We start from the raw sequence: 27,997 nt of genomic DNA, 5'->3' as shown, positions 1-27,997 counted from the left end.
ACTATTTCAGAGGCACTACTACACAGCGTCAAAATCATATTTCATTATTTAAAATAAGTATGCCACTAAAAAAGGAAATCTGTAGAAGTCCTCATAATTCACATTTAAATTCTTACTGAACTGTAATTTAAATTCGCATTTAAATTCTGACTGTACTGCAGTTCATGGCTAACTACACTACATACATGTACAGAGTTTTATAAACATGTAATTGTACATAAATATATATGGCAATAACTAATATCATTTGAGGACTACAGGCAATTCATTCTGAAGTGATGGGTTACAAGCTCAGGTTGAAATGTAACACCTGTACTCACAGTGTTCTGCTGTATCCTGTGGGAACTACATCTACCATTGTCTGAATTACTTACTATAATCTATATTAATAGTTGCATTTCAGTAATAGGCACCACCTCAACTTTTTGACCTGACCAGTTACTTAATCCCAGATATACTACATGGCAAACAGACATTTACTAAGCAACTCATTTTCTGTAATTGTAGCAATTTATAGGCAGCTAGACACGGTAAGTACTGGAAGCCGAAAAATTATTCTTAGAAGCCATCTTCATTATATCTACGGCTACGTACACAAGTCACTGCATATCACTTGAAGTCTACACTCAACACAGTGCAGTTCATTTCAACAACAGTGCTACTGCATGCTGCGAAGAATTCAAAGAAAAATCAAAAGTTAAGATTTCTCTAACACTTCTATGAGGTAAGTAGTAGTATTATCCCCATCTTATACACAGAATTAAGGTATAGGTATAAGACACAAAAAAAGCACACTTATCTAGGTGCTATTTTAAAATACTTACTGCCTGATCTCCAGGGTACTCTGGAGTTTCCTAATGCTACATTGTGTATGAAAGCAAAACCAACACAACTCGTGATCGCATTACAAAGTCTGATATGGATCCTCCCGTTGCATGTGGGAGCTATGTGATAGAGCCATAGTCACTTCTTCTGATGCCATTCAGTACCAACATCAAAATACTATCCTTCAGCATCTTGCGTCACTCTCCAGACTTCTTCAGATTTTTGCAACAAATGAGGCATGTGAGGAGAAAATAACATACCAATAAGAGCTTCCTTCACTTCATGAACCATACCACACCAAGATGTGGGCAGAGCAAGGTCCATCCTAAAGAGGACACAACTCTTTTAGGGGAAAAAATAGCCCATGACCACATGAAAAGTTGATAGGTGTATCATAACTGTTAAATAGTTTAACTAATGTAGTGCAGCCAGCCTTAATTATAGTCCAAATACTTCACTTTGCAGCATTAATACAATTTTCGTATGCAATCTCCTGTAATTTTTCACGCTTTCATATATGGAAGAAAACAATATTCCTAGAGAATCATTGGCCAGTCCCCCCCTACCAAACATTAGCAAGGTGAATCATCCAAGTAGGTGACTATAAGCAAGTACCGATTTGTAAATGTAGAAGACACATGTGCTACACAGACCTACTGCATAAGATGAATGGAAATATCCACCTTGCCAGAGAATCTCACTGATGATATTTGCTTGACAAGAGAGCAATCTGAAGATTTAGAAATAGTGCATACAAGTCCAGCTTATTTTAGGTGTCCTGACAGTTACAGACCCTTTTGCTTTCCATCTCATTATTTCAAATCCTTCCTATCTGCTCTCCTCATTGCCTGCATCTTTTCAAGCTACTTCCAGCCACTCTTTTTCAACAATACTTCCTTTTCAGCTTCTAGCAAGCTGTTATCCCTGGTCCTCTCTGGCTATAACTTCTTTCTCCACACTGCTTCCGTCTTGTTGCTGCCCCTTTCTCCTTTTACAGGTCCTCCTCTGCCAATCACTCACCCCTTGTTCTCCTTCCTTGTACTTCATTTCTTTCCTACCTACTGTTCATCACATTGCTGCATCCTTCACCGCTCCCTTCCCCAGTGCCTGGATGCTACCAGGAGAAGCAGAGAGACCAGAGGAGGAACAGCTTCTGCTTTCAGTGCTGATCAGCGCCGGGGCTGTGAGGAGACAGAACACATCCTGCACATAGAGACCATGTGTTTGCTGAGCACGTTTAAACCAAGCGTGTTCATAATAACAAACGTGACGATTTTTGTTTTGTTTGTGGCTTGTTTTGGGTTTTTTTGTTTGTTTGTTCGGGGGTTTTTTACGTTAGCAGAATGCCCAACCATGGCACAGGAACAAACTTCTTACACCTCCCTGCCAAGTTTCAAGCCTTGGCTCCTAACATTTTTATAAACCATTATTTAGTGGAGTCAGTTTTTCTTCTAAACTTTTTTTTTTTTTAAAAAAAAGCTCTCAGGCATAGCTGAATCAAAAAAGTGAATGTGATTTCTGCTTCTAAAGCATTTTTTAGCTCACTAGAAGTGAAGAGATTTTCTGAAGGGGTTTAGTATTTATTTTCATAGGCTTCCAATCGCCATCAGAATTCACGCATGTTCAGGGAAAGTTTTTCCAAAAGGTTGATCGTTTGATCCTTCTTCCTATTGTCTTTCACTTTCTCCTTTAATACTTTTTCTTCTGATCCTACAGTAGTTTGTTTGTTGGGTTTTTTTAATGTTGCTTTGACAACACTTACTCTGTTCAACTTATCCCAGATATATCCTTGCTTCTGCAAAGAGTTATACTACGACATACTTAAATCAAGGAACTGTGTTTGCCTGCCCCCCATTTCAGCACTATCACTTATGGAAGTCTTAAAACAATTAACGTTTCAAACACAGTAGATCTATGGATAGTAAAGAATTAATCTAGAATGAATATAGAGATCATCTAAACATTAATAATTTACTGGAATTCATTAATTTAAGATGCTAATCCAATGGTAATAACACAGTGTCCAGGATGCTTCTATAGTCCTCAAAACAAGACATATTCAACAATAGTATGAGTTGTTTAGTAAAATGTTGTGAAAGACGGGACAAAGCCTTATTCTGATGCAACTACCTGTAAAATTTAACACGTTATTACAAGCTGTAGATGTGTCACTGTGAAAGACTGGTCAAAATACTTCCATCTTGTAATATGAAATTAGATAAACTAGAGTATTAATTTAAAAAAAAAAATCCTTTTCCCCTATGCATAAAACATTTTTAAGCAATCAACATTTGTGTGTTTTTTTAAAAGAACAACATTAGAATAGAGATCAGAGGTGTTTGCGTTTAAGTCTATTATTTCCACTAAAACACTAGATGCCTTTGCTTAGGGAACCTGTCCATTAAACTCTATAATCAATAAGTTGCATCAAAAGAAGTCCAAGTCACATATTGTGTGTACACACGCACAGTTACAGAATATACAAGCACAAAACATTAATCCAACAACTCCCAAAACAAACGACACACATTAGCATGCTGGCACACTTGGTGGCAAACCCTTTTCTTGCCGGGTGGAGTCTTTATCATAGAAGAGATGCAGAATATTCATTGGTTCCAAATCCTATAATCATCCAACAACACTATGTTACCAACAACGAGTTCATAACTTAAGCTTTAAGTTCACTTAACTAAAGCAATTATAGAAAATCTTACCATTCTCACTATTCGGCCAAGAAGAGTTTTCTTCAAGCATTACACTCTTCAGCCTTGAGCACCATAATTACAAATATCTCCAGCAAGAATGCTTCCATAAAATGAATTACCATAGCTGTGTGGATCTCCTGCCCTAAAACCTACAAAGGGGAACTTACAAAATATATATATATATCATGGGAACAGAGGAGTTACAGACAGTATTACTTTTCTTAGATTGAAAAGAGTTAGTGCTCTATGTTCCAAGTCCTAGATACAGGACAAATTTTGACCTATGAGGTATCTAAGAACCCCACTTAAAGACAGTGTATCTCAAGATTTGCCCGGTTGATGAAAGTTTGGACTTTAGATCATAGTTTTTGGTATCAACAAAACTAATTCCTTCTTCTTTAACTACACTCACTATAAAAATAACAATTATGAAAAGCATGCTAAATTGGTCAATGAGGGCAGGGAGCATGCAGAGTCTCCCTCTATTTTGCAGCATTCAAGATTATCCCTAAATACTGTGTTGCTATATTTGTTACAGATGCTAATGTCTTTTCTGCAGCTCATGCAACAAGCACAGCAACCACCTTTTCCTTGCAGAGGCATTAATTCTGAGACTTTCCTGCCATGTCTCTGCATTAAGGTAAGTGCAAAGGGCAAAATACATACAGATTGCTACCAGTCAGCTTTGGCTGTATTGTAAATCTTTACAGAAAACTGTATTTTCAAATTGTTTTTTAAACTATGTTAAAGAATCATAACATTCAGCAAGACAAAATATATAATATTATAGAATACTAACTACAGGTTAGTAGTACAAGTGCATTGTTTTCAAACTTTTGAGCTCTCTACTGATCTCTTTCAAGGATCTTTAAAGTAACTCTACTGATTAGAAGGCATAAGCATATCTACCAGCATAACAAATACTGCTTTTTTTTTTTCTTCTATTTATTTTGAAGAAAGACTTTGGTCCTGTTTCCTTGTTTAGCTCAGCTGGATAGCCCAAATCCAAAGCAGCATTTGAACCCATGCTTAACTTTAAGTGATTAAATAAATTACTAAATCAGTCCACAAGTGGTGGACAAGGACACGAAGTGCCATGAGTAGGTCTACTCACCTGCTTGTCTGGATCAGCCCTAGAATGTTAACGCTTTGCAGAAGCTTCTAGGAACACTCAAGATTCCCATTAATATCACTCGCCCGCAGGCTCCTCAGGCATGGACTGCACCTATCTGCTATAGTGTCTGCTTGACACAGTTCCATTCCAGTGAGGAATACCTTCATATGACATCAATCTGAGTGCTAAAAAAGTGGGAGTGTTGGATGCATTGGTGTGCAGTTATACTTGCATGATTTCAAAGACTACAGAACTCATCAGGATGAGAACATATTTTTAAGTAATGAGAAATAATAGCAATTAATAATTTCTTAGCTAATATATATCTAATTTTGCTGATCTCTGAATAGACTTGGGACTTCCCCCCCCCCCCCCCCCAATTCAGTAGTGTCATAAATCCATCATTCAAATGTTTCAGTGCAATAAATCTTCAAAATTACTCTTATAATGTTAGAATACAAATTTACCAGAAAAAGGCCTCAGGAATGTTTTATGTGATACAATGGCATGAAGAAAATATCACTATGTGCATCTAATGAAATAATACAGTATTTACATACCATAAGGCAAGCAGAATAGAGTAAAAAAGGAGGATAAAAATCAAGTCAATTAAGAACATTAACACAGTAAGGTTCCTCAACATAGACAGAAAATAGTTGCTTTATCACTAGCAATTTTCACATCAATACAGCTTATTAGCCATGGGGAAAAAGACACAAGAAAACACAAAAAACAATTACCTCTATAACCATAATTTCACCACAATTATATATTATCAAAAATACAGCAGACTTCCATGAGGCAGTGCGAACACTTAGATGTCATTCACACACGTTTCTCAACACTTCAAATAGAACCTTTGATATTACTTACCTTTGCTGAATTTTTATTTCCTATGCAGTGGAGACATCATTTGTGGGTGAGAGAAGAACATAAAAGCTTTAGATTGGCAACTGTTATGATTCATCATTATTTCTAATGCATTAGAAAAACCTCAAATGAAATCAAAACTTTTAAGAGTTCTAGCTCAAACTGAGGGAGAATAGTAGCTTATATTTTTATCTTTTTTAGAAATGGTACGGTCACTATCCCCTTCTCAAGCTCAGAAAAATAGGTCAAAATATTATCAAGTCCTAATCCTATTTCCAGAACCATAAGTCTTTTCAACAAGTACATTCTATAAACAGTAACACTCAGAGAAGGAAAACAACAGAACCTAGTTTTCAAACAGTGAAGAAAAATCAGTCACTAATCAAACAAATCTAATACAGCACAGGTTTGCGCACTGTGTATTTGGGCATATTTCATGTCAGTTTTCTGAGGGAGGAAGTCATCCTGAACATTGACTTTCCAGGTGCATTTGCACTCAGTGTTATACCGTGGCAGGCAAAGTATTATGTATGAGTAAAAATTAGCTTATCCAGGGAATGTCAGTATTTCAGCTATGCCAGCTCCACCTCCAAGCAAGATCTGGTTTCTTAACAATGCATGAGAAAATTCCTTACAAACATGCTCTCAAATTACACAGTTAACCTATTATTGGAACAATGGTAAACTGCTGAGTTTACCATAACAGTACAAAGTCTAAATTCATTTAAGTGTTGCATTAACCACAGGTTCTTCCGCTTATCTCAGACATTGGAGGTCTGTGTCTCCTTCCTTCTTGTGTTTGCAAGTCTCTTTGTCCTAGGCAATGTCCAACTTGTCCATAATTTCAAGTCTTTGAAAATACAATTATTGTTCATCTTCCATATGATTTACCATGTCGAATAAAAATTTCATCTTGAGAATTTAGTTAACAAAACAGAGACAATACATATATCCTCCTTACTATTTGTCACCTTTGTGATACTAATTTCTTCTCTGCCAAGCATTTTCTCCTGGAGATATAAAATAATTTAAATTTAATTAAAAAACCTCACAGGATAAAAGAACAGACAAATAAAAAAAATTGCTTCAGGAACAGTTGTGCTAGAAGAGCAAGACTGTAAAAGAAGGGGAATAGGTCAGTTGCAACACAGATAAGAGCTTCAACTGAGCAGTCAAAGACCTTTTGAGCAACAGAACAAAAAAGCCTCTTCATTCAGTACAGTGTGTTCATTTGTCTTCCAAAGAAACTGAGCTGTCTACCATCACAACTGTTTTACACTGTTATCTGAGTTCAGATAACAAACGAACATTTTACTCTCTTCATTTCATTACATTTGGCTGAAATAAAATCTCAAGGTAAGATTCATAAGTTTTCCTTTGAAGAGAGAAGAGTTAAAATAATGAAGAATATGTACTATTAGAACAGTAATTTCCAATTCTTTTGATGGAACACCCTGAAGCACTAGTGTTGGATAATTTTTGTCTAGAGCTGTACAAGGGAATCAGCTGGAAAAAAATCTCAGTGTAGGATGCAGAGAAAAATGTCATCTTTTCTTGCCTCCTGAGCAACCCGTTGAATCTGCACGAATAGCTAGATGTCTGCAGCCAAAACTGAGAATGCACTTGTATCCTACTCTCCCTAAACAGAAAAGGACTATCTTATTCATTGAACTAAGGAACAGCATTCCATGATCAAAAAAGCGTGTGTAGGGTGAAAAATCATCTGCGTGCAAGAAATTATAGTAAGATTTTTAACTCATTTAGGCTCCTCTCAAAATTGATTTAAGTTATTTTTAAGTGATGTGTACTTTATTTGTTCATGCTTCAGATGAGGGGCAGAATTAACACAGTCAGACACAGGTCAGATTTGGAGTCAGGATCTGTTAAGAGAGCCATTCTCTCTTTCAAGGCAAAACACAAAAGAAAAGTTATTTAGAATTACCAACTACCGTATAAACAAATACATACCCAAACCTTCTGACTCAAACAGGCAGGTATCATCCACTCCTACATCTCTGCACCAGGATAAGAAGTTTGCTGTGTTGTCTCGTGCAAAAAAAGACCCTGAAGGAGCATTGGCTTTGCACGGGATCTTCCGTACTGGTAAGGTCTGAAAAACAGAAGTTATCTATTTAGATAAACGATACCTGCGAGCATAATACTTAAGTATTCTGAAATCAGTATGCAAGTTTTGCACAGATGGATGACTACAGAACCACCAACATATTCCCTTGTCCATTAAAGAATTCCAAACAAAGAAGAATGAGAAGTTAATTTAATGGCACAAAGTTGTCAACCACAAAGTTTCTTCAAAAGCATCATGACTGGCTACGCGATGTGAAGTTCAGAGCTGAATCAGTATTAGCAACTTTTTAGCAATATTAGCAACTACAATTTTGACATTTAGTGTTTGGTCTAGTTCACCGAATTAAAAAAAAAAAAAGAAAAAGAAAAAATTTATAAAGACAGACTTTAAACTAGGAAGTGAACTTTTGCAAAATTAAGGATTAATTAGTTTCAGATCTACTTTAGGAGGGAATCATAGTGTAAAGCGATAGGTCTGGAGGACTAAAGACCGTAAACACTTCAGAAACACCACTGTCTCCCATTTAACAACACACATAAGCCCCCTATGCACAACACAGAAATGTAATCTAGTAGCTACAAGATCAAGGTTTAACACAGAGCCAGGCTCTCATTGTACCCGAGTAGTTCCGTTTACATGATTTTGATATCAGAGGAGCTGCTACCGATATAGCATATCGATATCTGAACCAAACAGAGTAATTACTACAGCAAGCTTTTTGCTTGTATTGGTACCTTTACTGAGACACATATAAAGAATACTTTAGCATTTAGTTCTCATTTAAGGTTTCTTTTCCTCAAATGAAAAATAGCCATCATCCATGGCAAAATGAAGAAAGAATGAAACATTGTTACTACGTAACTTTAGAAATCTCTAAACCGTGGAGGAATTCAGACCCCATGTCAATTCGAATGTGCTGCTTTTCTATTATGCTGATTTATGAAATACTTGCTTCTGTTCTGGAGTCAGTAGTTATTCAATGGCAAGTGAGCTAAGAGGGAGAAAACTGAAAATGGTGTCTCTACTAGTTCCTAGATCTATGTCCAAAATTCCGTTTTTAACAGTCCAAAATAATTCTTGGAAATGCGGAGAGGGAATAAAAGACACAGGAGTAGGCTTCCCCTTATAACAGCTGCTGGTAGCATACTAATGTCAGTATTTAAAGACAGTTTAGAAAGAGTTTATATAAGTTTTTATATTAGACATATGATGGCAGCAATGTCATTGCAGAATACATCTACATGCACAGAACTACTCACCTCTATATACTCGATAAACCAAATAAACTGCAAATAGAATGGCCACAGGGATAAACACCATTCTACTTATTCTATCAGTATGTCAATGGGAGCTTATAAATTGCTTTAGACATATACACATGCTTTATAAATGTTTAGACCTATTCCTCAGATCACCATATAACTCTCATTCCCCCGTGTTTCTTATTCCAATTGCACTTTTTTACATTATTTCCTTGTTTTGCAAAAATGATGCTTATGTTTCAAAATATTTAAAAGGAGATATTAATACTTTTCTATATTGTATCCTCAGAAAACACTGACCAGTTTTACATGATATTTTAAAGAAAAATCCAAGTAAACCTTGTGTCATAGGCACTACATCACCTCCCGGACCATCCTGGAATTAGGGAGGGGAAGAAGGAAGAAAGTAGGGAAGGATACATGACTATTCAATAAATCCAGTATAAGCAAAAAACAATGAAAGCTGAATTCATCCAAGGAGCTCTAGATATGGAACAACCTAACAGATCAGAGCACAAGGAAGTCGTTAAGCATTACTTTAAATCCCTCTCCATTCTTCTGGAGGAAAAAAGAAAGAAAAGAAAAAAAAAAGGTGATTAGCACTAGACACATTTCTAGACTAGCACCCTTTTCACATCACACTAATTTCTTCAAAGAAACAATGAGCATCTGTACCCTCAGGCAAATTCTCGTTATACTCTACAAACTGCTTCACACGTTAAATTTCCCCTTGTGACTTACAGCCTTTAGGAAGAAGTAATGCAGCATTTGTCCATCTCTGCCCCCCCTACATCCTTTCTCAGAAGATTTTAATTGGACAAGTCTAATCGTCTTAAAAGAGCACCCACTCCAGTTAAAAGGAGTCACACAAAATTCTCTGGCAGCCTGCTGGAGGAAGGTCAACTAGTCCAACCTGCATTTGGAGAAAAGCTGTCAAAACAAGTCTTTTGTTTCACGATTTTCTACTAAGTGGCAGCATGAAACAAGATGGGAAACAGGCAGGGAGCAGCAAGAAGTTGGGCTGCTCCATGAGGGAAGATAAGCCAGGAGCCCAGGGTGACCCCAGCACAAGCGGTGGCAGTCCTCACCGGCAACAGTGCCGTCCCACAGCACCGGAGGAGGGCAGCACCCACGACATAACAGCTTTAGCTGACTGTCCTGCGACAAGACAAGGGGACAACTCAGGACTAGCGTCTGTCCAGGAAGACAAGTCAGAAACAGTAGGAGACAAGGCTGGACGCAAAGCTACAGCAGAGGCTGAGGCTCCAGCCACGAAGCCCAGCCAGCAGGAAGCAAGGCTGGAGATGGTCTGTCCACAATGTGGCTCAGGCAAGAAGTGGGGCTGAGGTCAGAGGGAGCTCCTGGGCCATGGGCAGAGAGTGCAGGCTGGGGTCCCAGGTGAGGCTGGTCACGACTATTAAGGTATTTTGGTTCCCTCAGATCCTGAGAGCAACTATTCTGTCTTTTAGTATTTCAGTGGAATCAATCCCTTCAGAAATACGTAGCTATAGAGTTTATAATCAACTCTACCTTGTTGGTAGGTTCAAAGAGGTGCCATTTCATAGCACTGTACCTTAATATGATTACATAAAACATCCACTGTACAGACAACATACTTGATCATATTCTCACAGAACCAAATTACCAGCAGCTATAAATTGGTTTAACACCGTTAAAATAAAACGGAATGGAATTCTTTTCCCATGATATCTCTGCTTGGACCACTGTATCTGAGGTGATACACAGACGTTGAACCGAGTTAAACTGGTCAACTTAAGGAGACCAAACAAATTATATCTGACAAAACTATACTCTTTAGAATTTTTGAATGACTACGTCCAATTTAAAGCACAAATCCTGGATGACCTTATAACGGATTAGCAGCACTGTGACAGGAACAAGATGACAGAAGCCAGCTCCAATATTCCTGGCACTTGCAGACTGGCATATCAGCTACTTCAGAGAGCACGGAAAGGAGATAAAGCTACAGTTACTCTTCATTTGAAAGCAGACCTGCAGTGTCAAATCATGTCATCTCCTAGTTCCCTCCTCAGCTCTCATCTCTGGATTTTCCACAGTGCCTATATGTTACTTTGCTCTCAGGCTGTCCTTTGCAGAAAACTAGCGAGTCTTCTCCAAGACAAAAACTGTTTATAACCCCAGGAACAGCTCAGAAGGGCATTACAAGTGAAATCATACCAGGTTTGTCTCCTTCCACTCAGTTCTCCAGTTTCAGCCCAGCTGATTCTGTGCCTTTAAACTACTTTGTCCTGCCACATCCCCTGATAACCAGCCTATATTCTTTCGTGTCACGCGAAGGGTATTAAACACTGCTGTGGAAGTCTGCGATAAAACCTTCATATTATTTCAGGAAATTTGAACTAGGAAAAAAAACCACAAAAAAAGAAATATTGTGCTATATGGCTGGTGGCTGCCATCTGGCAATCAGAGGAGACTTGGGCCCAGCACGGGCACAACCAATCTGCTCTACTCGGCCCTGAGCCCACAGGGTACGAGCAAGTCTGCAGCACCGGTCCTGGAGATCAGGAGCTGCTCCTTGGCACAGATGCCCTCAGCAGTACAAAAGCAGCTAGAAGCAAGCAGATAGCCAGGAGAACCTACACTGCCTTTCTTATAAGGGGCTGTCGGGACGACATTGCAATGCCTGGCAGGAACACAGAAAACTCTAGTTTTCCCCTGGGTCACTGCTGCTCCTCAGTACTAACAACACATAAAAAAATCTGGTTCTAAATATTTCATGTCTTCTGATTTAGGTAGATCATAATGACTGAATATAGAAATGCTTTCAAGAAAAGCAATGCAGAACAGATGGTTTATATGTCAGAAGTCTATGCAGTTAGAGTCAGAAAATAAACCATCTAAAACTTCATGTATGTAATAGACTATCCATAAATTATGCTTCTATACCTTGACAACTAGGACAAACCTTTGAACACATCAGTCAACCTGGCTTCACTGTGAAACATAGACATTCATGGAGCTTGCAACATTTCTTTTACAATTATGAAGATTACAGTGTCTTTTAGAAGTATATTGTTGCAGTAACAGCTACTGACAGCAAATAATAAGAGTCTAGGTATAGAACTATCACACTTAATTAATCAAACTTGTGATATTCTCTAGTTTCATAGTGACAAAAAAAAATGTCTGATTAACAGGTGCCCTAAACAACTCAGAGGTGACAAACACCCAAACGTAAAAACAAAGCAAAGCATGCCATGGACTACAGAAGGGAAAAAAGCTACACTATTGGGGAGGGAAGCTTTAAGTCATTTTATGGAACAAATACTACACAGATAAATATCCCTGGCATCACAGGATCTCACTAAAATGTAGCATTCTATATTTCATCCCATTTCCCACAATATTAGGGTCTTGCTGAAGAAAACAGCAAAAAAACCTCCTCTCCATTCAACGATAGCACGATCAGGTTTATCACAGAAATCATAGGGAAATACTCGTATTTTCTTATCACCTAATATATTTCCCTACCACCTTTTAAATAGAAGTCTACTTTTTTTAATATTTCCAAAACTATCACTGTAACGTTCAACCTATAACACATGAAAGCTCTTATTTAAGAAAGGTTTCATGCACAAATATTTTTTACTGATTTGTATAAATGGCCTGGCTATCTCAAAAGTGCTTTCTAACAGATCATTCTGAAGTAATTAGGTTTCCATATGGCAAAAGTGACTTTTGTTGACATAGTATAGTATAACCGCAGTTGCTTTGAAACAGCAGTGGCCGCAATTACTCCTATCAAATATCATGAAAACAGTTCCCCAGTTACACTCTTTTTACAATCTTGTCTTGTTGATGTGCAATGCATGTGGTTTAATGCAGGATGTGAAAGTGTGAGTGAAACATATGATGCAATCCTGGAAAAATCCTGTCAGGTTCACTTCTAAACCCAGAAGGGACTCTCTTACACCGATGCTCTGAAATCGCATGGAAAAATGTATTTTTTGTACTGTTTTTCCAAAATGAGGGTCCACATGTTAAAAACCCTTTTTTTTTTTTTATAGCAGACTTGAGCCATATTCTGAAGATTCCTCACCGCTCTTTCAATAGATGATTTCACAACTTTTTGAACTGTCACTTGCACTTGAATAAAAGGAAAAAGATTAGCAATTTTGTTTGTTATGGAAGAGGATTACAGTTAGGTAGGCACTCATAGGAAAAAATTACTTTTATCACCTGATGACCTACATTAACCAAAAAGGGGGGGAAAATTACACTACAGATACTGCAGTCAGATACTGCAGTGGTGTCGCTCGTATAACTAGTGTTATGTAAGCATAAATTCATATTGAAATTTGAGTATATCAGCTAGATAGAACATGCGTCTGTTTCAGAACTTTTACAATTTTGCATTTAACTTTGCTACTGACCACAGAGCTATTCTTTTCCTTCTTAAATTCTTCCCTCATTTTGCTCAGGTATTCTTAGAAAAGCTCTCCTTCCCCTTATGAAATCTGAATTAGCTCTTTAGGATAGGGAATATAAAAAAAGAAGTTCTGCCATAGCCTTCTCTCTAAATACGATTTTTCTCCTTGTCTTTTATTAATTTGTTAAACATAAGTGAACTGAAGCTCATTGCTACAAGAACTTACTTTTATTGAGCTGTTACAATTCACCTCACCACATAGTGATAATACCCCGAGCCAACCATCATTTATTCAGTTGCTATTCTTAATTCTTCAGGAACCCAAACCTACAATGTTTCAGATCCCATTTATAAGTCACAGAAGTGGTGTCCCAGACACTCATTTCAGCAAAGGAAAATTAAGTTTACCATAGACTTGCCTTGCAGTGCCAAAATTCAGGTTTAATGAATAGCCATAAGGTATAGACAACTCTGAACTAGACATTAAATAAATGGAACTGCAATACCTACAAGGTAAAATAACTATTCCTTGTCAAGGTGGGCCCAGTTTTGTTTTCCCCCTACCCCATTTACTACGGGAGAGAACACTTTCCAAATATAACAACTGGACCAACAATCAAAAGAATGTGCTAAATGCATATGCAAAATGGGTAAACAGAAATCTGAATATAGAAATACATACATAGAATTTAAAATGAAGCATTTCTCACTGCAAAAAATAAAACCTAAGAAAAAAAAAATATAATCCCCCCAGGCCTCCCAAAGCTGCAATAAAAGTTGAAATCCAGGAAAATTTAAAAAACAAAAACTCAACATGGAAATTTTGAAGGCTTAGGAGACATCAATAAAAATTGCCAAACTTTTCAACAGACATGAAACCAGGAACAGCTTCCAGATTAATGAAAAATGACATTGCACTTACAACAAAGAGAGCATCCCTAAGCAATTTGCTTAACAATTGGCAAAACATTGTCCTTCAATGAAATACAGTCTTTGCACTGTCATATTAAGTACTGTAGAGAGATGTCATTTTAATGGAATAGCAGGTTGGATTTCAAGTTTAAATATCATGTGTTGACCAGATTTTTACCCTATGTAATCACTGCAGAGATCATCAAAAGCCAAAAATCACTCACTATCAACTTCCTAGATTCTAAGAAAGCATTTGTGATCACTTTGGAATACCTAACAGATTTGTGATATGCCAATAATTAACATCACCAAGGCTTTATATCAACATACAGACTACAATGTTAAAATAAATACAAAACTAAGGGAAGGGTTTAGCCATGCTATTAGTGTCAAAGTAGAATACATTCTCCCACTTCTTCCACATAGCATTAGTTTTAACTTCTTAAGAGTAAGCATAGATGGAGAATAAGCTTAATTCAACAACAATATAGTTTTAAAAGTTAAGATTTTGTTCATGGCTTTGCTCTTCTGAGTGCTCTGTCCAAGACACAGCTTACTGGTCACATAGCAAAAGATGAAAACATTGGTTGTCATTCCAAAAAAAGATGGGGTTAATAAATAGTTATGAAAAACTAATTTAACAGAAACACTGCAACTCCTACTTCTAGCAGCGTGTTAGAAAGCCAAGGAATACAAGGAGATGATTCAATTCACATACAATGCATCAGACAACTGGAATACCCCGAAGTAAATAATGTCAAAAATTGGCAAGGCAGAAGCTTCATTCACCAGCTTAAGCACATTTGATAATTTGACTAACAACTAATTTAAATGTAGTCAAGGGACACGTCCATTTCAACATATGGAGGCAAATCACAATGTTTGCCAGAATAAATGACATTTATCTAACTGAAAGCAAAAGCCTCAGTAAAATATGACACATGATGAATTTCTGTTAAGATTCAACTGATAGTCGGCAACTGAATTACCTGGAAATGTCTGGAAAGAGAAACTAAAGGAGGAAACGTGTGTGGGACATATTGTGAATGAATCAGAAGGCCGCCTATGAGAGGCTGGCTATTGGGCAGCTGGATAACACACAGAGACCAACAGCCAGGAACCTTCCATTGGAGAGCAGGTGAGGCACAACTAATGGAAGCTGACAACAAACAGCCCATTTAAACAGATGTCAGACCCTGTTCCTGCCCACTCAATTTGTGTAACTGAAGATGGGATTAAGTCAGTATAGTCCAAAGTCTTGGGGAGGTCTACAAATTGACTTCCAAAATTTCCGGACATCTAACTGTATAACATATCTACGCCTACTGACAAGTTCACTTTTATTAATAGTCTTTCAGAGATCTTGTAGCAGTAATTTACAAACTCCAGGCATGTACACACCACAAATTAAAAGCCATTACTTCTATTTATCTACTATCTGAAAATGCTAGCAGGCCAAATGCAAAAATTAAAGGTGGTTTGGTTTTTTTCTAATGCTATAATAGCATTAAAGAGAGAGACTACCATTAAATAACATTGAAGAGAGAGACTACAATCAAAATAAAAAAAGAAAAGAAGTTTATTAAAATTTTATAAACAGAGAAACTGAGACGGAGACACTAAGGTAAGTCATGGCAAAGACCTCCTTGCAGTGTTCCTGAAAACAAACACAAGGGGCAAAGCCTGGGATTCCGTAGTTCATTCCCATTCAATAAATGCTCTGTACTTTGTCCTTAGACCTCTGGTTTTCAGAATTTACGTTTAGATGGGGATTTTTAAAATTGGCATTTCATAATAGGTTTCTTAAATAATATCTGATTAGAACAGAATGGGGCAATTCTCACCGTTGCTCTTTCGGAGGACAATTACACCGTATCTTTGATACATGATCGTAAGCTTTTCCCCATCACAACCACAGAAGCCAGAGCTGAATTAACGTAGAGTTAGTTGAAGAAGTTGAAGAATCCTAGTTTCTCGATTTCCCTCATTTATATTGTAATTTAACGAGAAAAACAGGAGGATTGCATTTGAGTAAGTTGGTTGTGGCTATTTCATTGTCCACAGCAGGACCTGTGAATGAACACGGCAACTACATGCATAAGCAGCAGTTTTTCCATGAGATATAAACTGGTCAAATCTGAGTGGATTTTCATAGGACACATTTCAAAAAGCATCTTATTAACCCACGATCATGTCTTATCAAACATCACATTCTTGAAGGGGATATAATTCTCTCAAAAGAAAGTTAAATATGAAAAATATTAAACTTTGGCAAAAACAACTCATTTTAGTCTCAGAAATTTCAAAATCATTTTTTCCCCTTATTCATTCCAGAAGAACCCAAGCTAAGGACAATGCTTAGAAAATTTCAGTCAGAATAGCTGAAGTCCATCAAAACACATTATAGGTTCTAAAATTTCATATCAAAAGATATTTCCATAATTTCACTTACAGTGTGATGTCATATAGTTCAAATAACCAACATATTTCTTCAATCTATGGAATTACAGTGGATAACCTTTCACTGGCAGTCTGAATAACAAATGTAAGAAGCCATTCATATTCCTTGATGTAATAATTATAACTCTGGGTATACTGCTGTATGACAGTCATGCCTCTTCTTCCTTTTCCTCCTGTTTTTCTCTCAGTGATCAATCTCACACTTGGTGACCTTTTGAAGTGCGAGGAGGGGTGGGGGGGGTCCCAGCTCTTTCTGTAAGATTAGTTCCAAATGGTGTTTTACCTAACATGAGCCAAGTGTCAAGGAAGACTGTGGTAAAGATCTGTGCTCTCCAAAGGAAGACAAGGATTTTTTCAGATGCTTTATCTGTTCACTTTTTGGATTTCCAGATGTTTAACAAAGATACAATTTTTATGCAGATGCTGAAAACATTCAGAAAGAATTTCACACGTAGCTCACTGCAGGTAAGTCTGATTCTCCAAAGCCCTGTATGTTCATTTTTAAGAAGAATTGCATCTTTGCCTTTATGATAAAGAATCTGATTTTCTGTGAGTTTTCCAATTATAAACCACAAGGAAACTGCTAAAGCCCTGGGAATTCTAAGCTGGCGTAGAATTTAAAAATGTCCATGATTTGAAAAACATGTTGGAATGTTAATCTATACAGCCAAATTTCCAAACCAGCCTTAAATCAGTCTCTAAAGTTGCTAACAAAGCTTTACTGTATACTTGAAGCATTTGGGGCCAATTTACATATACAAGCCCAAATGGGAATACATGTTTATTTAAATAAACAAATTAGACATAATTATGATATCTATAAATTGGTGTCTATGCCTGAAAGTGAATTCTGTTTTCTTCTGCATTGCAGTCATCACTTATGGCTGTATATTCTCTATTCCCATTGTTTCAGAAATTTCGGCTCATTATTGTAAGTTCAAGACTCACTATTGGTAAATGGACCAAATTCTGTAGTTCTTACTTATTCGTTATTCCCTAAAAACTACTAACAATAAGTCTGACCTAAGAATTGCACAATTAAGCTGAAGATAGTTGGTCTAAATTATATTTTCTCCAGCTTTTAAAAATATATGCTAATTTCCATTCAAGTCCCTAATCTTACATTTCTGTTCCAGACTATTCCTAATAGTCTAAATAAAAAGCCTCGTAGAAAGATCTGTTACAAAGATTTTTACAGTTTGCTTTAAAGACTTAAAATAAATAATAGGATTGTTACAATGCATTTCACATAAAAGGCAAAATCCAGCAAATCTAAAAATGGCTATTTATGTATTTCTCTCAGAAAATATACCATCCCTATTGGCAATACCTGGACTGAAGTAATGGTAAAAATGTTATGAAAACTTCCAGTTTTGATACAAATTTTATGAAGCGTCTAAGTATTAGTATTCCATACAAAAACAATGTTAATTAAAAAAACTTGAGATGTCTTCTAGTTAAATGATATTATTAGAAATCAAAGCGTGGTTCTCCTCTTGACCTGATTTGCAGTCTGAATCATTAGGATACTTTCCAAAGCAGGATCTAACAGGCAGTTATCTGCTTAAATCTGCACTGCTTTTTCCATGACAACTACCTTGAGATGCAAATTCTGATTATTTCTGCAACGTCAAATAGGAGCAGAGGGAGGGGTACGCAGGAGAATCCCTACCTTGGGTTCACTGACAAGAGCACGGCCAGTTCACACAGAGATTAAATGTGCTCCAGCCAAACGAGGGAACAAACCATGCTCTCCCAAGGACAAGAAGCATCAGTGGGAAGAACGATCTGGAGAGAGATGTCTCAGTGCTCCTTCCAGATTGTGTATCTCTGTCCCCACCACAGTGCATGGCTTCAAGCGCACCTAAAAGCTTATAAAAAGTTCTTCAATGTATTCACCTGGAAGGTGCCAAGCAGACAACCACAGAATATCCTAAATTTGTTCAGAAATCTCCTTTTACGGTCTGGTGAGAAACAGAACTCTATCCTACCATGCAATCCTCCTGCAAGCAGAAAAGCCTCAGCTGTAAGATTTGCTGAGACATATAGGGTTTGTCCACATGACCTGTTGCGGGCAAATCTTACAATATCTGCAAGAAACCTGGTAGCAATCCAGTTGAACATGAGCTCAGCAAGCTCTTGACATGTCTGAGAAAGGTACAAGGAATTCTCTAACAAACAGCTTTACAGTCTTGTGGAAATGATTCCTTCCAGATGGATTAGCACTTGTGAGTCATTTCACAAGATTATTCCTCTCATATCCACATCAGTCTGCCGCTATAAAGATTAATATACAAAAAGACAATGCTCTACTTTTTTTTTTCCTCCCAAGTAACTGAGGGCCATATCTGTACTGTAAATGATTAGAAGTTGGCTCCACAAGCTTTTACTGCAAAACAAAAGTCTCCAGAAAGTACAAGTGTGCAGACAAGCAACTTGCTGCCCCAGACCACAAAGAATCTGTTCATAGCCTAACCACATTCATGCAATTCTCAACTGGAGAGTCAGATTTATAACTTACAGAGAGCACCTGAACATGGCTCTGCCATAGCTGAGGACTCTATGCTGGCCAGACAGGCTCAAGGCTCCAAGCGTACAGAATACTGTATTTGCTGGGAATCCATCCCATCTACAGGACACAGATAAACTTGAGAAACTGAAGCCTACAGTAAAAATAGAACAACCCTGTTGATCAGATCAGATTTTCAGGCTGGCCACCCAGGGTCTAAGAGGACTAAGATCCACATGCTTCAAAGGAAGATACTTCAAAGCAGACAAAGATAGAAGAGACTGTCCAAAGAGAAAATTTATTCTTAGCCCTTTCCGCTTGAACTTGAATTACACCTTCAGGCATGAAAATTTATACCCTTTCCAAATTTAAAAAAAATTGAAGCAATTCTTTCTGTTGTACCCATGGATGTTCTCATAGCAATCACACATATCTGATTCTGTTTAGGAATCTGTTAGTCTTATTCTTAATTGAGAATACATTGATGCAGTAAGTTCAAAGAGTATTATTATATTTCAGAAAGACCAAATGAAAGGAAATATTAAATTTACTGATTTTCATTGCACAGCACCTCCATCATTTGTCAAGAAGACGACTTCCTTAGGGCAGGACCTTTTCTACTTGAAGAAGAAAAATAAAGTTATCTGGTTTGGCCTATTTTTTGCATTTTAATATCCTGAATAATTTTAATGCACACCCACTTTTTGACAGTAAGGGAAGGTCAAAGAGCTTCGGTGTTGATTTTATAAACTATAATATCTAGCCCAAAGAATTTTTTACTAGCCTCCTCATTTTTAAGAGCTCCTCAAAAATACTGTGGTCTTTACTACTTTATTCAGGTTTAGTTAGATCTTAAACCAACTACCGAGTCTTTGAACTATGCCAAGCAGAGCCTGCCTCCAGTCCACCAGCCAAGCTAGCTGCCTTGGGAAATTATTAAATATTTTCCTAGTTCTCTTCCTGGTTTGGTATTTCATCAGTTTAGGTGAAAATATACTAACATGACCTATTACACCTTCTACAATTTGTCAGATGTGTATGGTCTTCCGTAAACAACAACAACAATTTAACCTTACAGTATCTGTACAAGCGTCTCATCTTGTCCAAGACTTGAATGGATCTTCCTGGATTACTTACAAATGAGGGTTACAGTAGCATATGCATTTGTCATTTAACCTATGTGACAATATATCCATATGAAGATACATCATAATTTCTAAAACCAAATTTCCTCATTTCTAAACTGCTGCGACACTTTGCTTTCCTTGACAATGCATGCCTTGGAGACTCAGAGGCATTTGTTACTTCTCACGAACCTCCAGGATTCTGACAATTTCTCCATTCACATAATTCCCTTTATGCAAAGGAATGACTGAAAAAGATAGAACAAGCATAAACACATCTTTTATTCTTATAAATTGTTAGAGCAATCCCAGAGCTGTTACTCAATCCCGACTCTCGCTGGTTCTCACTGGGAGACGGGTCAAATCCTAAACCATTGGTCCAGATTCTCTACTTTAGGAGGACTAGGTTCACTACATTTGCTTGTGGCCCCATTGCAGAGCAGACACAAAGCTCTTTGAAGCAGTAGATTCACAAGCAAAGGTCTGTCTCCTATCTACATTTAGAGGACCATGAGTTTCCGTGTTTCTTGTAAATAAGCAGAGTCAAATATCAATTTGTTTTCATAATGGGAACTACCTAATACTAATCACAGCTCACCAAATGGGGTAGCAATACCATTTGGCACAAAAGCGGCTCAAAGCACTTTACAATGTTCACGAATCAAGCCACTGTTGTACAGCGAACAGTATTCCCAGGTTACAGATGTGGAAAATGACAGTACAGAGATGTATTCTCCCAAAAGCAAACAATAAGCTTACAGCTGAGACGGGAAATTAACTTGGCCTCCAGTTTATAATCTTGTTCTTTTGCCACTAGCCCCTTCTTTCAATATTGACAGAATTCAAGTCAATTCCCTGGCTTTTCAAGTCCTTTAGTTTACAGGATTCTGCCTACTTCCACAGATACATAATTCTCTTTAGAAACATAAACATCTTGAAATTTAAAACAAACTGAGTTTTCAGTTGGGTAACTGCTGAATTGTTTCGCCTCCGAGATCCAACTTCAATATTAGAACTTACTTAAGGCCAAAAAACTTCCATCCCAGATCTCGGGTTAGATCTCTTAATTGTAACTCTCAAAATGCATAATGTGACTCTCAAAGCGCTCTCACTAGGCCAAAATCTCACCTTACGCAAACCTGCATGACTCTCAGAAGCCAATGCTGTCACAGTGATCTACATCCACCAAGTATCAGCTTCGCTAAGTATATTTCTCAGGAGCAAATGAAAGCTTTGGATATGGAACAACTGCAAAATACACTTCAGATACTAGGACTATGGGTAAGAAGTGGGCAGAATCTCTTAAACTTAGGGAATACATGAATGTGTGTGTGCATAAATTATTGTTTTCATAGACAGTTTCAATGGAAGTGCATGTGCACATCCAAGGACAAAGTTTACTCGCTGTTTTCTACACAACAGGTTTATTTCAGTGTACATTCAGTTTAGTCTTATTAAATCAGCTCCCACTGGAAGAATAAAATTAAATGCATATTTGCATTAAACTTTCCAGGACTTAAGAAATATTTGCATCTGGATTTATTTTATACTTACTTCTATTTCTTTTACAGGCCAAATCAAATCTAGATCCCAGCTTCCTGAAAATGAAGTTGAATTTTAGATTCTGATTCATTATTCAAAATTATTTCTAAGAGAGATTTGAGTTGAGATTTATCTGATTAACCTCCGAGAACCTGGAGAAAAAGGATGATTCAGCTTCAACCTGTTTTCATTCATTTGCTATGAAAACATTGTTTTCAGTGGAATGTTCATAAATACACAGGCAGCTTCAAGGATGGTAGGCAGACTATTATTATGCCCTGACTATTAAAATGGTGATAACTATCAACACAATTTATTTATGTTTATTTTAAAATCTTAATTAATGGGCTTACTAAACTAAGCCCAAGCAAACGTGGGCTCTGAGCATACTGCACATGCCTTGATGCTTTGAATTTGTTTCTACAGCTGTGAAATTCTCAAATTAACTATCTGTCAGGAAAAGTAAAATACTGCCAGGAGAGCACGGAGATGAAATCCAAGCCAATGGGAGAAAATTACAAAATGGCATCCTGTAACATGAATCACTTTTACGGAATAACTCCTGCTATAATAATAAGTCTGTAGTTTCTAGACAGCAGATCATTAGCAGCAGCAGCACAGGTAGTTCCAACAACTTACTACCATACAAATCGTGAGCATTTATTAAGATTGATATCAGTCATCTCCTTGTCATTTTATAAATGTACACAATTAGATTTATTTATGACTGTAAAATCTCCAAAAAGGGGAAAAAATGATTTCTTGAAAAATAGAGGATACAGTCACACCAGTCTAATACTGCCCTCCCTGTTTAAAATTTCCATTTTCATTTAAAACTCAAAGTTTTTTCTGTCTGAAGCAAAGGGTCAGATACAACATCAACATTTTCAGAATCATCAGGTTTTAAAGCACGGTTTAGCTGCTTAACAGTGAAGAACATTGCCTTCTGGGATTTGCAGAAGAACCTAGCATCTAACAGCCTTTGAAATGAACAATTGTTAAATGCTTCACCTTTAGAAACTGAAATGCTTTTAATAACTTATTACTGAATGATTAACAAATCAAACACTACAGGGTTAGGCAGCTAGACTCATGGAGGATGCATTCAGAGTATCTATTATGATATCCAAAAGTGCCTATTAGGGCATTAAGCTCAGAAGGGCAATGAGCAGAGACTGCATAAATGGCACCAGAGCCTGCCAAACTCCAGTGCTCTCAATCACACATTACTCCCCTGGATAACAGATACCAAAGCAGAGTGTGACTCAGGTGCTATTTTTAGCTGTAGGGATTCAGTCCTAAAGAGGCATCTTTACATAGAACAAAAAGTACATATTTAATTTAAAATAATTTCTTTGAAGTTTGACCCTTGTGAAAGGATAATTTGTCCATGTCTATCTGCACAACCAGCAAGGTATTCAGCCCCAAGAAGCAGTAATGCACAGAACATAAGAGTGACACTACTGGGCTAGCCAAAGGTTCATCCAACCCAGACCGGCCGTAAGTAAGCATCTAGGGAAGACTAAGACCATAGCAAACATGTTACACCTCTCAATGCTTTCTCAAGCTCCAACAATTTTCAGCTATGGGGACTTCCTCATCTAGGTAGGGTTTCTGTGTATTAGCTTTCCAAGAGATCTCTCTTCCATCACCTTATTCAGTGTTTTCTTGAACCCAGGTAAACTTTAACATTCATTGGCAAGAAATTTCCAACCAGTTCATAAACAAGGACCTCTTTTGTTTGTTTGGCTCCTACTTGCTTCGTTCACTGTCCCACAGTTTTTGTATAGAAAAGACTGAACATCTACCATGCCATTCCTGATTTTGCAGATTCCATCATATGTCCCCATGCTGCCTCTTTCCACACTGAAGAATCCTAACCTACCCAGTCACTCATAAAAAAGCTACTCCATTGATCTCCTTTGCTGATAAAAAGTTACTCCTTCATTGCCTTCCTCTGACTCTTAAGGAAAGACGACTTTACTTTTGCATCGCGCATCTTTTAATCTCCTTTTCAGTTTCTTAAAGCTGTATTCCCAAGTCATATTACCAGTAGTTTCCTAACTCTTTTGAAAATGTCCCCACTATCCACAATTGTCTCCACATGACAAAAAAAAGGAAAAGTTTATATCAATACCATCATTTTCCTTCCAGATTTGGAAAACGCGATAATTTTGGGAGGCACAAATGTTTTGGTTTATGCTTTCCTGATTTATTCCACACTCAAAAAGGCTGATGCTGACCTAGGGGGTCCCTGAAAGCTGAAGAATGTTCAGTCCTCCCTAATAAGAAAGGGAATGATACAGTTCTGTTAAGACACAAGCTGCAAAACTGACAGCAACTAGAAACTTACGCTTCTGGGTTAACTACTTGTGCAATAGGATTTAACCTCTGCCATTCTGTAGAGTATCGCAATATGAACTTAAGGAATTATGGCAAAAAACTGATGAGTCAGTTCGTGCAGTATTAGTTTTTAATGTCTTCTTACGTGTGTTGCTATAGCTGCTAAACTGGCCAGACAGCCCCAAAGAGCTGCAAAAGTGAATTCATGGTCAGTAGTACATGTCAAGCAGAACAGGATATATCATCTTCCTCTAAGACAAAACTAAAACCAAAGGTTTTTATGGAGCTTTGCCATCTAGGAAGTAGCTCCCATACAAGGGAAAACTTCACTTATGAAAACAGACCAAATCTTCAAGGTTGTGGAGGGACTTAGTAAGATTCCATGCCGCCGCCCCCCCCCCCCCCCCCCGCCCCGGGTTATCTATAGCCTTATCCTGTCTCCCTCACTCAGCTGCAACCTGGTGCTGCCTGCAAACTGATCCTTCTGACAGCCACTCATTTTATATCGGTCTGCTTCTATCTAAAAAACCTAAAAGTTACATGTATGGATAGAAAAGCACGTTATCTGTTTTGATAGAGGCTGGACTCTATAAGTCAGCAGCTTCTTCCAGCTGCCAGTGAAGTCACCGGGGCACCTAGGTGAAAGACCATAACGTTTCCGCTTTCCTGTGCACAGAGAAATGGCCAAATGGCTTCAAAATTCCGCATGTATTATTAATAGAATGCATAATAATGATTCAGGGGAGGATTGTGGAATTCTTACTATGCTCAATTTCATATGGTATAGTCTTCTTATAAATTTCCTTGGCACCACAAGTCAGATTTTCCAATGTGTAGACTAGTCCTATTGCCTAGGACTGCTACACAGGGAATTACAATCTGAAAGGATAAATAGCTCCCTAATAGCCTACAATGACACAAATCTATTACTCTGCCATTTCTTTGAATTCTTACTATACTAAGTATGAAATAATATACATTCAGAAAATAGCAGTGGAGCAGAATTTTTTCCCTTTAATTGCATTGCCTGTTATACCAAGTTTGACAAATAAAAGACCAACAATCTAAGTAATTACAACATATGGGATTATAAATGTCTAAGTGGCTTCTAATGTAACTTAGGTTCAAAAAAAAAGGGGATCAGGTAACTGAAGTAAGGAAGGCCATATTCTCAGCTGAGGAAGTTAATACAAGAAAGGAGGTCTACCTTTTTGCCACCTTCTGTGGCAAAAACAGAAGTACCAAACATTGGTACATTTCTGGGTTATCTTTCCAAATGGCAGCTCTCTCCAGATGAGCCACCATCAGACAAAAGTCTGATGATACAAAAAAAAAAAAAAAAAAAAACCACACACACCACAAAAAACCCCAACCCCAAAACCCCAAAACGCAGTAGTCAGACATCTAACAAAAACATATTGTTCAAATTTCTGAATATTCACTAGAAATTTGTAGTTGTTGATGAATTTATGACTATTATTTTCCATATTAAATAGACATGGCTTTCTGAGATGTCAGTCTGTAAAAACATGCTTTGCGCTTTGTGATTTAATTGATTTTCTAGTACACCAGCTGGACAAGATATGAAAAGGGAATGTTTTAGAACTCTGTAGCCAAGTTTACCTTTTGGGTATTCACTGAAGCTTTTAGCAGTTTTTGTCAATAATGGTACCTTTTGTTCGTTTGTTTGTTTGTTAAGGGAAAAAAACAACACAACAAGTAACTCTTCTTTCTGCCTAGCTAGTTCCTAGGCTCAACCAAAAAGACTGCCATAAGTGATTTCTCAACTTGGGATCTATCATAACACTAACAGGTCATCACTTAGGTGAAGACAAGCTGGACCATATGATAAAGAGGAACTCAAAAGTCATCCAGTACTTCTACTAACCAAACCCTGATTACAATTCGAAATATGAAATATGAGTTCCAGATGTCTTTTCCTCCTTTGCAGAGGAAGGTTTCCTTCCTTCTCTACTTCTTATCTTTCTTCCCAGCTAACTCTTCCTTTTTCTTTAGAAAAAAAAAAAACCAAAGCAAGCAAACAATGCCCCCCTGCACCCACTCCAACCCACAGAAGGTTAAAGATAATTAAATAAATAAAGCCTGCCTTAGTGCAGACAATTTCTTCTGCAACAACAATTATGATCTTGGAACCAAGAAAAACAACTTACGCAGCTGCAGCTGACACAAGGCTGTCAGTTCTGAGAACTGCTGATAAAATTTATGCTGTGCCCTAATTTCTGCTACAGACTAGTTATGAGAACATCAAGAATGGAAGATACATTTTGTGACTTCTGCTCTTGAAATCTTTTTTTACCTGCTGTGTATTTGCCTGTTTTAGCTTTCAAGGAAGATATATCTGAATTCAATAAGAAAAATAAAAACAGTTTCACAGTAAATGCCAACCACTTAATTTAACTTCTCCCAAAAAGAAACTTGCTGCACTCTTTAATTTCTTCCAATAAGACTGTCCTAAGAAAATAATTTAAATTAAAGGGAGTTGCAGTCAAGCAAGATCTGAACCTGATCTTTGCAAAGCTCTCCAGTATCTTCTGAAGGTTCGCATTTTCCACATCATCCCTGCAACTCTTTATTGAACTCCTGCCAGTACACCAACAGGACCTTTAAACTCAAGGCACCAAAACTAACTATAGAATTTTATTATTGGCCTCCCTAGAGCTGTTTATGGAGGAAAAGGCACCTCCCACAGCTACTTAATATTCCCCTTACAAATAAGTACAAGGATCATGTTTTCTCTATTAGCTACCACATCACATTGCTAGATCTTGTCCTATGTCTTATCCTCCACACGTTACAAGTCATTTTTTGAGTAACTTTCTCTCACAGTTACTTTAATAATTACCCAAGAAGTATTAATTCCCCCAATTTTAAATTGTAATTTTTCCTACACAGAGCAATTGCCTCCCTGCCCATTTGCAGAGACTCCACAAATGAAATCTCTTAACTGCACAAAAAAGTTCAGTACCAAAACAGTCAGATACCTCAAATACTGATAATACATGCTAGAACATTTACCGACACTTACTTTGCCAGGCTTGTTTGCATCAAAGCTGTTTTCTTTAAATTTCTCCTGTAGGGTCTCAGCTAACCGACAAAGCAAGGCACCATTATCCAATTTCTCCATAAAGGTTTCTGCTGTTATTTCTCTACCTGAACAGCAAAGAGAAAGTTAACGTGGCAGAAAGTGTGCAATAGTATAGACTGCATTTGTGCAAAAAAAGAAGTCAATAGAAATCTTGACAACAATTTGAAATATGCTTTAACTGAATCACTTCCATTACTTTGAATATTTAGTAAATAACCTCACTACTACTTTACTGGTAGACATACAGCAAATTATTCAAAAATAACATGCTTTCTTTGGGAAGGCATGTGGTACTTGAAAAATATTTCTAGCGTATCAGACTCCCCATATCTCATTTTACTTATGAAATTCCAGCGCTTTTAACATAGTGTTTTAAAAGACAGAGTACAGCAGGCAAATGGTTTACACCAGTACGTGTGGGTACCTATAGTGTAAAAGTTGCAGCTTATTTTGTAATAGAAGTAGAAAACCATGTCAAGAAGGACTGTATTTTTTCAAAGAGACTTTAAAACTTGATCCTGCAAGAAGTTGACAAAATACTACAGTGATTGCAATGCTCCTTTGAAACAGCTTTTTCAGAAGTAAAGTTAGATACATTAGAAAAGGAGGAGAAAGTGAATTTCCATGTTATGTATCTACTTGCCACACAGATTAAAATCTTCACCCAAAGAACAAAGCCAAAATACTCTGATTTCAAAATATATCAATGCTAGATGACACTGTACTCC

The 27,997-nt window shown here is 37.3% G+C and overlaps 1 protein-coding gene across 5 annotated transcripts in view; it reads right to left on the bottom strand.

Annotated features, from left to right (window-relative positions):
• Nucleotides 1-27,997, bottom strand: part of GAS2 (growth arrest specific 2) — a 97,050-nt gene that overhangs the window by 51,242 nt on the left and 17,811 nt on the right. For all 5 annotated transcript variants that reach the window (XM_076343840.1, XM_076343838.1, XM_076343839.1 and 2 more), the window contains exons 3-4: nt 27,210-27,334; nt 7,483-7,624 (exon numbers count right to left, since the gene is read on the bottom strand). In XM_076343840.1, the coding sequence (XP_076199955.1) occupies nt 7,483-7,624; nt 27,210-27,334 (267 nt within the window). The remainder of the gene's footprint in view (nt 1-7,482; nt 7,625-27,209; nt 27,335-27,997) is intronic.

This window comes from Aptenodytes patagonicus, chromosome 7 (genome assembly GCF_965638725.1).
Source record: "Aptenodytes patagonicus chromosome 7, bAptPat1.pri.cur, whole genome shotgun sequence".
Classification (NCBI taxonomy): domain Eukaryota; kingdom Metazoa; phylum Chordata; class Aves; order Sphenisciformes; family Spheniscidae; genus Aptenodytes; species Aptenodytes patagonicus.
The sequence above is the reverse complement of the archived record's forward strand: the minus strand, read 5'-3'. Positions and strand labels throughout refer to the sequence as shown.